The sequence below is a fragment of the Spea bombifrons genome, chromosome 11 (assembly GCF_027358695.1).
Source record: "Spea bombifrons isolate aSpeBom1 chromosome 11, aSpeBom1.2.pri, whole genome shotgun sequence".
NCBI lineage: Eukaryota > Metazoa > Chordata > Amphibia > Anura > Pelobatidae > Spea > Spea bombifrons.
In genome coordinates, this window is record NC_071097.1 from 35,689,936 (window position 1) to 35,703,831 (window position 13,896).

Here is a 13,896-nt window from a genome sequence, read left to right on the forward strand (position 1 = left end):
GCGGACATGTGATAGTTACTGTGTAGGGACTGAAATGCAGGTTTCCAGGAAAGATGGTAGAAGCAAATGCGCGTTGGGGTAGGGGGCGAACGCGTAAGACGATACTTTGCACTTAATATGTCTTGAGTCGTCTCGCAGTTACCAGACAAAACACCACTTGCTGAATGAATGCGATCTTTGGGAGGGTTTTCGGCGAGACCTACATGGTAAGAGCTTTTGGGACTAATAATAATTTTTTGGGGGGTTTTAACCCTAAATATTTTTTTTTTCATTTTAGTGCATCCCCCTTTGTGGATAAGAATCATTTCAATGCCGCTCTGAGCGGTGGAGCCGCCAACCCTCTCCTGCCCTCTCCGGCCAGCATCCAGCTCGCTCAGCTGCAGGCTCAGCTCACCTTGCAGAGGTTAAAATTGGCTCAGACCGCGGTGACCGGTAACACGGCGGCCGCCACCGTCCTCAACCAGGTCCTGTCCAAGGTAGCGATGTCACAGCCATTGTTCAACCCGCTGAGAAACGCCATGATCGGGGCATCCGGGGTGTCTTCTCTTGGACCTTCCATGCACAATAACAGATTTCCGTCGAGCGGAATACCGTTTTCTGCCCAGAATACCCCGGTGGCACCAAAGCACGTTCAGAATCCCAACCAAAACTCCACGCCGGGCTTTGGGAAAGGCGGGGGTGGAAACAAGCCTGGTTCCTTTTATGCCGGGTCCCAGGCCTTCGCTCCAGATACTGACCAGTCGGCGTACCACAGGTTCACAGCGGGGGCCACGGGCTCCGGGACAGATGGTCATTATGGTTCCCAACATGGATACAAAAAGGAATATTTTGATAGCCAAGGACAGCATCATCCCGTGAACCAAAAAGGAGATCTGGGTCCGACATCTCGTGGAAACCCAGCAAACAGCCAATGGGAATCATCTCGCATGTGGCAATCGCCCCCTCAGCGCTACGAGGCCAGGAGTGACCTGTACAATCCTGAAGAACCCACTCCCGACACCAAGTTCAGCCCCGCGAACTCCCCGGCGTTCAGCAGGCACAATAACGGGAACGCGTCCAACTGCGTCACCAACCTCCAGCCACACGAACTCAATGACATCCACGGGATTCCCCCGCTCCACCTTCCGCACACCTGCAGCATCTGCGACAAGAAGGTTTTTAATCTAAAGGTACGTAACAAAAAGGGTCTGCCGGTGCTAAACGTAAAGCTGAGCTCCGAGAAAAGAGGGGCATCGTGGGGGGGCGATGGGGAGGAAAGAGGGGCATCAGAAGAGGAAGAAGAGGCTCAGGGGAGGAAAGAGGGGCATCAAAAGAGGAAAGAGGGGCACAGCAGATGAAAGAAGGGCATCAGAGGAGGAAAGAGGGGCAAAGCGGATGAAAGAAGGGCATCAGAGGAGGAAAAAGAGGCACAGGGGAGGAAAGAGGGGCATCAAAAGAGGAAAGAGGGGCACAGCAGATGAAAGAAGGGCATCAGAGGAGAAAAAGAGGCACGGGAGGAAAGAGGGGCATCAGAGGAGGAAAGAAGGGCACAGCAGATGAAAGAGGGGCATCAGAGGAGGAAATAGAGGAAGAGGGGAGGAAAGAGGGGCATCAGAGGAGGAAATAGAGGAACAGGGGAGGAAAGAGGGGCACAGGGATTTGGAGTCCAAGGAGGGACTTTATTTTTACCACCAAATAATGAGAGGGAGACTATGGAACACATAGCTGTATATATATATATATATATAATGAGTATCCCATATAGTGTGTTCATCTCTAATTAACCGCTTACCCATTATTAATGGACAGCGGGGAGAAATCCTTGACTTTTTTTACATTTAATAATTTACAGCCACAGATAATAGATGGAGATATTAAGACGGTGAATGATGGTGGCAGCGGTGGGATACTTTTCAGTGAATGTAAAACGCGCTGCAATAAATTCCCTGACATGTTGAGTGGCAGCTCATTCATTCACACTCATTATACTCATTCATCTCGTTAGATTATTGAGGTCCGTTTCCGACGTAACCAATAACTGGGAATTCTTTTTTATACTGCAATTTGTTTCAATGATGTATCGTTGTATTGAAAGTTAATTTTATTAAACCTCAGTTCATGGCTGTTTAATGTTGGGTGAATTTTTAGTGGGTCTGCCCCTCTGACAGTGAAAGGGTTAAACCCCCCCCCCCCCGGAAAGCCTCCGAAAATGTTGATGCAGCAGGATATGCAGAGCACACTCGCGCACGCATAATCCCTCAACACGCTGCCACGGAGGTATGTCAGACTTAAAAGTATCGTCTGATATAATCCAGGGGCGTTGATATTCAGGAGCAACTGCCGAGTGATGCAGCCAATGTCAGCCTGACCCTGGTCTAACCCGGCCTTGGCACATGCGCGGCATGCCTCATTACACCTCATGTTATCGGGATGCCTTTCTAGGATCACAAAGATCTCTGTCGCTTTATAAACCTGGCCCCGGGCCAGCTAAATCTAATAGGTTAATGGAGGTATAATGATTGGAGCGGGGCAGAAGCTGATATATGTGGGGTAAAAGGATATGATCCACGGGCCTGGGGTAATTACGGAGTCTGAGTCAGATTGTTTGCCCCTAAGAAACAAATATAATCAGTCTGAGTATCGGGAAATAGCACTCGAGATATTCGATTTATTTTATAACTGTTACAAATGCCCTGTATAATGTATAGATAAATCAGTGACCGGCCCCCTGTATAATGTATAGTTAAATCAGCGAGCCGGCCCCTGTATAATGTATAGATAAATCAGTGACCGGCCCCCTGTATAATGTATAGATAAATCAGCGAGCCGGCCCCCTGTATAATGTATAGATAAATCAGTCACCGGCCCCTGTATAATGTATAGATAAATCAGTGACCGGCCCCCTGTATAATGTATAGATAAATCAGTGACCGGCCCCCTGTATAATGTATAGATAAATCAGTGACCGGCCCCCTGTATAATGTATAGATAAATCAGCGAGCCGGCCCCCTGTATAATGTATAGATAAATCAGCGAGCCGGCCCCCTGTATAATGTATAGATAAATCAGTGAGCCGGCCCCTGTATAATGTATAGATAAATCAGCGAGCCGGCCCCTGTATAATGTATAGATAAATCATCGAGCCGGCCCCTGTATAATGTATAGATAAATCAGTGATCCAGGACACTTCGGGACAGAATTTATACTGTCACCTGATGTCTAATTGTTCTGTTTTTCCTCCCCAGGACTGGGAGCTTCATATTAAAGGCAGGATGCACATTCAGAAAGCTATGGCCGTGTCTGAAAAGTGAGTTGGTTGTGAGGGGGTTTGCACGTCGCTGTGCGGTGGGAGTAGTGGGAGTGGGAGTAGTGAGTGTGGGAGTAGTGAGTGTGGGAGTAGTGGGAGTAGTGAGTGTGGGAGTAGTGGGAGTAGTGGGAGTGGGAGTAGTGCGGACACTAACCTCCGTTTCCATCTCTTTAGTGCCGGAATACACTGCGTGTCCAGCGCGCCCGACGGGATCTCCCCATCTTCCATGAATGCTGAATTTAACCCCCTCGGGAAAGACGGTGAGGATTCCCTGACCCTGCGCGAAGCTGCCGGCCGTCACCGAGAATGACGAGCGCCCCGCCGCACATTTATTACCAAATCCGCACATTTCAGGACCCAAAAACATTCCATTTAATTCACTCAGGAGCCGGAGAGAGAAATCCATCGGTCTCCGGCTCCTATAGGTTACCGCACAGTTCTTATAGAACTTTATATGTATTCCACATACACTGCATGATTATTCCTCCCCATTAAGTTATCTCTACTACCATGAAGTCTCTTCTCCGTGGTAGTGCTGCTCAAAAATTCTAATTTGTGTCTTTCTTTTTATTACCGTAAAGTTGAGTAACTTTGATAAGTTTTGGTTAGATCTGCACCCCGTGGACATGCGCGGCTGCAATCGCCTGCATTCCGGACCAATTCATTAATTATCGACCCCTCCAGGTTACGGAACAGAAATCGACCAATTATTCGCGCCGGCCGCCCCAGCTGCTGCGTTCCTTCAGTCCGGATTGTCCTTCGCCGGACCCCCCTCTGGAGTCAAGGTAATTGCCCCCGCGCCTCAGCAGCTGGCCTGTATTATTTGGGGAAAATGCAGAGATTTGACTTATCGGTAGCACTGTCAAGGAATTTCCAGGAGGGGGGGCAATTTTCCAGGGGGGGGCAACTACCCCCCCCTCGTGGATGCCCCCCAAAAATAATTCTTAAATTAAATACAATTTTGTCCAATTTCTTATTTTTTTTGCCAAGACAGCTTAATTGTCACGTGACACTAAGGCAGGCAGTGATAGGCTGTTACCATAGAAACTGAAAAAGCTTTTTTTTATGTGATTAACCCTTTCAGAGAAGAGGATAAAGTGAGCAATCTGCTAAGATTTGTTTTCCCAGCATGCCTAGGGGTTCTCTCCATGTTTTGCGTAAGTGGAACGGCACCTTTACGGTTATTCTCGATGAGACACCTCGTCGAGTTTCCGTGCGAGTGAGAATTAGAGAGATCATATTAAAGAGTCTATTAAAGAGAGCAGCCATTCCGACCCCGGCCAAGAGAGGGGCAGGAGGTTCCGCTCCGTCTATAACTGAGGTCTCGGCGATCCATTTCTCAGATGTGGAGCTGGCAGCGCCGGTCGCGCTGCACGAAGGTGATAATAGCTTCTTCTAAGCTCCTGTGAGATTTACGGGAGCTTCGCCACTCGAAAGGGTCAGTAAAGCTTTAACACTGACGGCTTTTACTTTTTGTTATTAGATTGTAAGCTCACGTGCGCAGCGTCGTCCACAAATTGTTACTTTAGGAATTAAATTGCGTGACGAATATTACAAAGCCCCGCCCCAGTCATGCCTCTAGCCACACCCCTTAAAAAATGCTCAGTCATTTTAAATGTTGGGAGGGACACGTCTGTTTGGGGTGTGGAAAGGGGTGGGGCAGACGCTGGAATTTGGAGGGGTTGGGGGTGTGGCCAGCAAGCGCTTCCTGGGGGGGGATAAGGGGAGATCAGGGGAGGTCACAGGAGATCAGGGGAGGACAGAGGGGGTCAGAGGAGATCAGGGGAGGACAGCTGAGGTCAGAGGAGATCAGGGGAGGACAGAGGGGGTCAGGGGAGGTCAGAGGAGATCAGGGGAGGACAGTGGAGATCAGGGGAGGTCAGGGGAGGTCACAGGAGATCAGGGGAGGTCAGAGGGGGTCAGAGGAGGTCAGGGGAGATCAGGGGAGGTCAGAGGAGATCAGGGGAGGACAGAGGAGATCAGGGGAGGTTAGAAGAGAATCTCCTCAACCAGCCCACGCTCCCCTCACTGCCTGGAAAAGTGAGACAGTGGGATAGCTATCCAGGCCAGTTGGCCAGTGCCTGAAAATCATGACTGTCGCCCCCCACTGGGCGGTGTGTGAGAGACACAGATCTACTAAAAGGAGATTTGTTTGCGTATAAAAAAAGTTCTAGATTTTACTTCTTATTAGCGATTGGCTCGTTCGCGGTTCTTCAGAGAGCTCTATGCGTCTCTCAACTGAATAAACAAACCTTAAATAGAATTTCATGACTTTTTGTTTTATAAAATAACTTTTTGTTCCCTAAAATAATTACGTAAATATCACGTAAAAATTAGCATGGGGTTTTGGGACACTTGGGAGGTATGCGTTTCACAGCCCCGTCTGCCCTTTGTCTTCTGCAATTAGCACTGCGGTCGTCTGGCGATGTATCGGAAGATCTTTTTGCACACAGAGTTTGTTTGGGGTTACCGTCTGGCCACGGAGACCCCCGCCTGGTTATAATTCAGATCTAATGAGCTTCAGCTGCCGGTTTATCGGGGGCTGTGGCTGAATTTAGCCGAATTCCTCGGCATCTGAAACCCTTTTGGAGGACATTCGTCTTCCGGACGTCATCTCACGGACGCCAAGCGGACTCGTTTCGGGCAGAACTCACCGCGCCCTCCAGCAAAACTGGGATCAGCCAACATTTTTGGAACAATTTTGCCCAAATTGCCCAATTGCGTCGGGTGTTCCGTGCGCCGCCATCGTCCCTCCGCGTTGAAGGCACAAGGGACGCTCGTCACCAAATTTAGTTGGTCGTAGAGGACGTCCGGTGAGAAATTTCATTAGCGGATACTTTTGATGGCAAAAGATTATAAATTAATTTGAGCCGCAATATTCACTTCCAAATGAAGCGTCAGCCTTTTCGCTCCGCCGGGCAGCAGATACGCTTTGGCCGCCGGGTTTTATCATAAACAGAGTGGTCGGGTTTCGGAGAAGAGTCCAGCCACGCATTCTCCAAGCGGATATTTATGTCTCCGGCGAGCAGATGCGAGCTGCTATCACGCCGGAGCCATGAACTTCGCCGGCCAGGGATTGGGTTCTGATGAATAAATAGAACGACGCGGTTCTCAGAAAAACCCTAAACGCTTTTATCTGTCGGAAAAAAATCAGCCAACAAAACTCTTCCTAACCCTGAATCTAAGACGAGGCCGACGACCGATTAAGGTTTCAGTCCTTACAGCAGGAGAAACGGGCGACTAGACGGGGGCCGAATGGGGCCGATCTGTAGGCAAATTAATTTTTTTTATGCTCCTGTTTTTTATGATTACGGCATGTGTGTAATAAATATGAATTCGGTAAAAAAAAAATCTTTGCACAATTATTTTAATTGTCCTGGAAACAGTTAAAGATAAAGACAGAGGGTTTTTATTTAGGAGATAATGTGAATTTTTTTTCTCAAGCCTTACAATTTTTTTTTACATTTTTTTATTTAAAAAAAATTCAAAATAGGCAGAGAGTCGGAATGAGGCGTATCTACCGGGAATATGTTCTAACGCATGCCAGGTTAACCAGTGGGTCCAGTGAGGTCATGTGGCATAATCTTGCTATATGATGTCATCGAACACTCTCTCTTACTGGACCAGGCTGAGGAGACCCGGGTAGGATCCATATCAGAACAGATGTGTGGCACCCCAAGGTCACGGACCTCCTGGTAAACGGGTATTGGTGTCCACAGAAATGTTTCCGGAAGGGCAACCCCATCCAATGGGCAGCCCATAGGGAGAATATGGCGCCGGAGTCTCTTCTTGTGGATGTCCATGTAGGCTGGGGAGGACTTAGGCTGTTAAAAACAAAGAGAGAGAACCACCTTGGACTTGATTATTCTCCCTTAAAATCTTGTTTTCTCGGTATAAATGATGTAGTTATATTACACAGCAATCAATGACTTCATTCTAGACGCTTCCCAAGAACACGCGTTCCTCACTCAAGTGCTTGTCTGTTTCTTTTCCGAGTCCCGGAGGACATTCCCAGAGACGTCAGATTATTCTCAGACAGACTAAGCTTAATGTCCACCCAGGAACATGACCATCAGTAATCAAATAGATTGTAAACTCACCAGAACAAGGCCCTCGTCTAATCCTGCAGTATGTCTCAGCGTGCGTTAATCTTAACGTCCAATCGTATTCTAGGAATTTTAATGTTCTTTTAAATTCATTGTGCTTGTTTTAAAAGCCCCACGGAATCTGCCGGCGCTCCATTAATATGTAATGCGATATTTCTTGGTGGCTGATGAACCATTGGATGGAAACGTGATGGAAGCAGCCTGTAAAAACATTTTGACTGCTGTAGCATGGAATCGAGGAGTTTCCATGACATCGAATCTCTTACTATAATCCTCCATGTCTGAATAAATACATTCATTCGGCTCTGGTTGGCGTCTGCCTTCGAGAATCTTGACATTCCCACCTCATCATCTTAGAAGCCCATCCGAGAAGCAGTTGGTTCTTTTCTGATGTCGACGTAGAAAAAAGCTTGACCGCCAAGTTCTGATAACTCATCTTTTCTTCCCCCATCCCAGTTCGCCCAGAGGAAGTCCAGCACGGGTCGCGTGGTCCATATTTGCAACCTCCCAGAAGGAAGCAACGAGAACGATGTTATTAACCTGGGGTTACCTTTTGGGAAAATCACCAACTATATCCTCATGAAGGCTACAAATCAGGTAAGTTCATGGATACCATGACGACAAGAAAGTTGTGCTTGTTATTAAAGGTCCAGATTCTGATGATTCCCTTTACTGTATGTATTTGCATCCAAAAAAAAAATATATATAATATTTCCCTCCGTTATCCCCATTGTGCTGTATGCGGGAGCCCCCATCTTGCTGCCCCGTCACAGGGTATAAATCGCCCGTCGCCCTGAGATATCTGTGATAATAGCGTTACGGAGGGACCTGCGCGGCTGGAAACAATCTCTAGTGCTAGAGGCTCATGCACCATCCGCTAAAACAAAGCGGGGAGAGAACAGGAAGTGGCTTCTAAGTTCCTGCTCGGGCTGACGCAGGGAGAGGACAGGAAGCAGCTTCCAGCTTCCTGCTCGGCCTGGCGGGAGGCTGCCTTCTGCACTAAAAGATCATGGGAAACGGAGGGGAATTGGCTTGTTATGACCTCATGTCAGATTTGATAGATTTGCTTAAATTCCTATTTGTTTTCCCTCTAATAAGGCGTTTCTGGAAATGGCGTATACGGAGGCCGCCGAGGCTATGGTCCAGTTCTACCAGGAAAAGCCAGCAACGATCAACGACGAAAAGTTACTTATCCGCATGTCGAAGCGATACATAGAGCTGCAGCTCAAGGTAAGTTAGCAAAGCCGAGGAACTTGCTGATCTCAGTACTTTTTTTAACCCCGTGACACTTGAAGGGATGTGAAGTCTGACGCTCGCGGGTAGACCATGAGATCTGACGTATCTGCGAAGCCGGTCCCTGAGGCTGCCGGTGTTGGGAACGCCGAGTCTCTGTTGTTCTGTCTCTTTAATTTCATGGTTTAGTAACCGTCGTATGTAACAAGTTTGGAACCTCGCAGGAATCCTGAGAATCGGTCCGCCGGCTAAGCCCCTCCCACAGTTTAGCGTAGATAATGTTACCGGCGCGCGCTGTGCTTGCCGTCCCTTTAAATGTCGAGGCCGGAGGCATTTACTGCTCTGCGGGAGCTCTCTGCACATGTCTCGTAACGTACTGTCCTGGTCATCAGGTCAGAATAACATCTGAGTAATTCAGCTCAGTATTCAGACTTCTCAGCTGGAAACCCCGGGCAATGACGGAGCGTCAGCAGGGATCGTGTCTGGTGTTTCACCCCCTACCGTGGGGGTCTTTTCTCTCTCTCCTCTTTTCGGTGCGGATCTGCTTTATACACATTCCATGATTTTTCTCCGTGTCCTTCTGACCTCCTCTGTGTTTCTGTATTTAGACAGTCAGGGCTAGACGGGGCATCAGCCACACAGGGCTAATTCTTGGTGGGCTGCTGCCCAAGGGCAATTCTCACTTACTTTATTGGAGGATCGGGGGAGAGGTTTTGCCCAGAAGCAGATAACAGAGCGAGAACAAACAGCTGCCTGAAAACTTTATTTTATGGGGGAAAAACTACAACTGGGGTAAAAAAAAATGTTTTTGAAAACTAATTTTTAATCTGATACAAGGAATAAAAAACCGACTGTCTGCTCGTAGCTTAGAGTTATTTTGTATTTGGTCTCAGTCAATGTCTTGGCTGTTGGCACCTTTTTGGTCCACATTAAGTTTCATCGCCCGGGAAGGACATTTTAGCGGAAGGTCGGCCGAGAACCCATTTGTCCATAAATTTTGCCGCTGGATTCCAAGAGGGTGAGGTTTTCGTTACCAAACGGTCACAAGATGACATTTTTAACGCCGTAGGAATGTGTTTTTACCAAAAGCTGAGCTCAGGTTGTCGAAAGGAATCCAGGCCACCCACTGCTCTCGGCCAGCGCTGGACGGGTCAGAAATGGAAACCGCATTCTCCAGAAGAGACAGCTGTTTGGATTCAGTGTTCACACATCCCTGCCTCGTCTCAATGAGACACTTTACTGTTCAATTATTTTTAATTAGTTTGCCAATTACACAACTACACCACCGGAAAACGAGGACATTTCTGGCTGTAACATAAATTACAAAAGGGTTTCTAACCATCAATTAGCCTTTTAAACTTAAACTTGGATCAGCGAACACAACGTGCCATTGGAACCCAGGAGTGATGGGAGTGATAAATGGCCATTGGAACACAGGAGTGATGGGAGTGATAAAGGGCCATTGGAACACAGGAGTGATGGGAGTGATAAAGGGCCACTGGAACACAGGAGTGATGGGAGTGATAAAGGGCCACTGGAACACAGGAGTGATGGGAGTGATAAAGGGCCATTGGAACACAGGAGTGATGAGAGTGATAAGGGGCCATTGGAACACAGGAGTGATGGGAGTGATAAAGGGCCGTTGGAGCCCAGGAGTGATGGGAGTGATAAAGGGCCATTGGAACACAGGAGTGATGGGAGTGATAAAGGGCCGTTGGAGCCCAGGAGTGATGGGAGTGATAAAGGGCCACTCGAACACAGGAGTGATGGGAGTGATAAAGGGCCATTGGAGCACAGGAGTGATGGGAGTGATAAAGGGCCATTGGAACACAGGAGTGATGGGAGTGATAAAGGGCCATTGGAACACAGGAGTGATGGGAGTGATAAAGGGTCGTTGGAGCCCAGGAGTGATGGGAGTGATAAAGGGCCATTGGAACACAGGAGTGATGGGAGTGATAAAGGGCCGTTGGAGCCCAGGAGTGATGGGAGTGATAAAGGGCCACTGGAACACAGGAGTGATGGGAGTGATAAAGGGCCACTGGAACACAGGAGTGATGGGAGTGATAAAGGGGCATTGGAACACAGGAGTGATGGGAGTGATAAAGGGCCATTGGGACACAGGAGTGATGGGAGTGATAAAGGGCCATTGGAACACAGGAGTGATGGGAGTGATAAAGGGCCTCTGTACGCCTATGAAGAGATTCCATTAAAAATCAGCCGTTTCCAGCTACAATAGTCATTTACAGCATTAACCCCTTCTGCTCTGGATTTCTGACCAATTTCATGTTATTTTAATGGAGAAAATGTGCTTTCTTTTAAAAAACAAGAACATTTCTAAGTGACCCCAAACTTTTGAATAGTCATGTTTATAAAATATACCATATGCATCTTATAGCTGAGAGATCCTTTTAAATTTACTGATTCAATCAGCCAACCGGTGGTGAGAATCATTGGAGTACAGAGGGGGGGGGGGTCTGCTGCTTCAGAGCTGCAGCTTCTACTAAATGATTATATTTATATTTAATTTCTAAAGAATGCATATTAAAGCACTCATAAACTCATATTGTAATAGTAATTGGTTTATGTTGCAGATACAATGCCCAGAGCATGAGTTAAAAAAGTATTTATTCAATAAATAAAAACAATTTTTACCTGGTTTTGATTTATGTCGATAATATTTGATGTTTTGCGTTATTTAGCTGCGTTAGTTTTAAGAGCGTATTTGGGGAAGACAGTAGCGGTGTCACGCTGTTTCATGGTGGTGATTGAGAGGGGTAAACGTTTTTGTGCCGGGGATCCATGCAGAAACCCGATAACCGTCACATTTCACACGAGAGCCGATACACAAAATAGTAAATCATCAATGAGCTGCGCGTTATTAATAGAGCGAACCCGATAGCTGCCAATGCGCAGCTATACATTAAATGAGGATTAAGCCCGTTAGTGGGGGAGGCGATGGGGGGGAGGCTGTTTTTAGATGTTCTTTCTGCGTCTTATATAAAATCTGTACACAGTAAGGGGCATTTAATTATTACTCCAGCCGTGTAAATCACATTGCTCAGTGGACAGGGACTTATGTACTTAGTTTGTGGGGTTTTAGTGGTAGTTTTCAGCTCTTGCCCATATAATTTATGTTTAGTTTGGTACCCAGATCCCTGTGCCCCTCTTTCCTCCCCCGATTCCCCTCTTCCCTCCCCTGATGCCCCCCTTTCCTCCCCGATGCCCCTCTTTCCTCCCCCGTTGCCCCTCTCCTCCCCTGATGCCCCTCTTTTCTAGGAGGTCAGAATGTTTGCTGGGTATGAGGGGATCGCAGGGTTCTACAGCCCTAAAAGCCCCGATAATGTGTATAGAAACAGCAGGGAACGGCTTTATAAATTAAACGGGGTAAATAAACCCCATTATTCTTCTAATAAATGTAAAAAATATGACTTTGTGGCATAAATAAATAATTATTTCTAATCCGGGATGACTTGGATAATATAAGTCATTGTATATCACATGAGCGACTTAATAAATAATAATAAATAATATTTTATCAGGTATTCAACGCTGGGATACTTTCTTGCTTAGAGATTTTCCATTTGCTTGTTTGTTTTTATTTATTTTTTTAGAAAACAAACATAAATCCCTTTTCTATATAAATTTGTCCCAATCGGAACATATTTCTATTAGTCGTGTAAAATCTCACATCTGTTCTCTATTTTAGGAGACAAACTACAGGTCGATGCCTTTTCTTTTATAGCTTTTTCTGTTTGTTTGTAGAAACCGGGTAAGAATGTCGATGCCATAATCCATGATATCCATTCACAGAGGGAGAGGGACCTGTTCCGCGGGACAGACAGGTACATTTGAGATAAGAAACACTGTGTTGTTATATTCTGGGTGAATTATCCTCTCATTAAGGTGTATGTGACGTAGACCAATACTGCAGCATCCATTGTCGTGTTTTATCTCCATGCGCAGGTACCAAAACGGGAGAACAAGGTCTCGTAGCCCCGTGAGCCGTTCCTTGTCCCCGAGGTCTCATACGCCTAGTTTCACCTCCTGCAGTTCTACGCACAGTCCTTTAGGAGCATCAAGAACGGAATGGGGGAACGGGAGAGAGTCCTGGGACCAGTCATCGTACGGGAGGTGGGAAGATGATCGGGAACAGGGATCATGGAGGGACAACAGAGAAGACAAGAGAGACAGGACAGACCACTGGGTGCACGACCGGAAGCATTACTCCAGACAGCTGGAAAAGCAAGATCTGGATGATCGCGTGGACGGATTGAGAGGACACCGGGATAAATACAGTAACTCTCACTCATCCTCTAGATACAAAAGCAGGGAGGGAGAATACTATAGGAAGGAGGCCAAGCCGAAGGCAGATGGAAAACCTCAAGACACGCTTGGAAAATCCAAGAGAAAAGAGGAAGGGAAAACGCGGGAGGTCAAAGGAAACCATAAAGAGGAACCCAGTAAGAAAGACACACAAGAGGCAAAGACAAACAAAGAGTGCGATGGCAGCGGCCAGAAGAACACGGAGAAGAACCCTAAGGGTAACTCAACCGAGGAAGAGACCACAGAGAGCGTCGAAGAAAGCAAAGAGAATGAACAGGTAAACCTCACGGAGGGTTGGCACAGGTAGATTGGTGCTATGAAGCCTATGAGCTACTCTCCTCCCCATTAGGAGTTCCACTTGGAATAATGGTCTAAAGGAGGATTCTCGCCCCGTGGATGTTCTCATGGGATTGGGCTGATCTCGCCAAACCTTTGGTAATTCTTCTAACGGGTATCGGCCCCTAAGCCAGCAGCTGGTGAAGGAGTTCAGGTGTCTCCGTCAGCTGAGCCGCCTCCAAGAACTTACAAAACCAACGTCTATTCCCAAATCCCAACAACTTTCAGTCAGACTTTTTGATGGGATACAAAAGTTTAAAAAATAAACATGCTTATTAGATGTTTATTTAATATAAGTGATTTTAATTTATTCTAGTTAAAAAAATATTATTTTTAATAATACGGACTTTTTATGCAAATAATAATAATTTCAGACCATTACTATATTGTGTTCTGTGAATATTGAATATATCAGATTTTTCTGTTTCCATCTCAGGCTGAAGCAAAAGAAGGCGAACGTAACTCTGCGTTAAGCAAAGAAATGAAAGAAGCAGAGGAAGGAAACGCCGAATCAGTAAGACTTAAGGTATGCTGAGCCGGCATGACTGCGTCCCGGACCGCGTAGGAACATAAGAAATCTATAAGTAGATAAATGATAATTCAGGTATAGGG

At 46.8% G+C, this 13,896-nt stretch overlaps 1 protein-coding gene across 2 annotated transcripts in view; it reads left to right on the forward strand.

The window, feature by feature from the left end:
- RBM20 (RNA binding motif protein 20) overlaps window positions 1-13,896 on the forward strand; it is a 79,846-nt gene that overhangs the window by 60,034 nt on the left and 5,916 nt on the right. For both annotated transcript variants that reach the window (XM_053450460.1, XM_053450461.1), the window contains exons 2-10: window positions 278-1,169; window positions 3,225-3,286; window positions 3,461-3,546; window positions 3,971-4,071; window positions 7,849-7,989; window positions 8,491-8,622; window positions 12,388-12,467; window positions 12,589-13,225; window positions 13,721-13,810. In XM_053450460.1, the coding sequence (XP_053306435.1) occupies window positions 278-1,169; window positions 3,225-3,286; window positions 3,461-3,546; window positions 3,971-4,071; window positions 7,849-7,989; window positions 8,491-8,622; window positions 12,388-12,467; window positions 12,589-13,225; window positions 13,721-13,810 (2,221 nt within the window). The remainder of the gene's footprint in view (window positions 1-277; window positions 1,170-3,224; window positions 3,287-3,460; window positions 3,547-3,970; window positions 4,072-7,848; window positions 7,990-8,490; window positions 8,623-12,387; window positions 12,468-12,588; window positions 13,226-13,720; window positions 13,811-13,896) is intronic.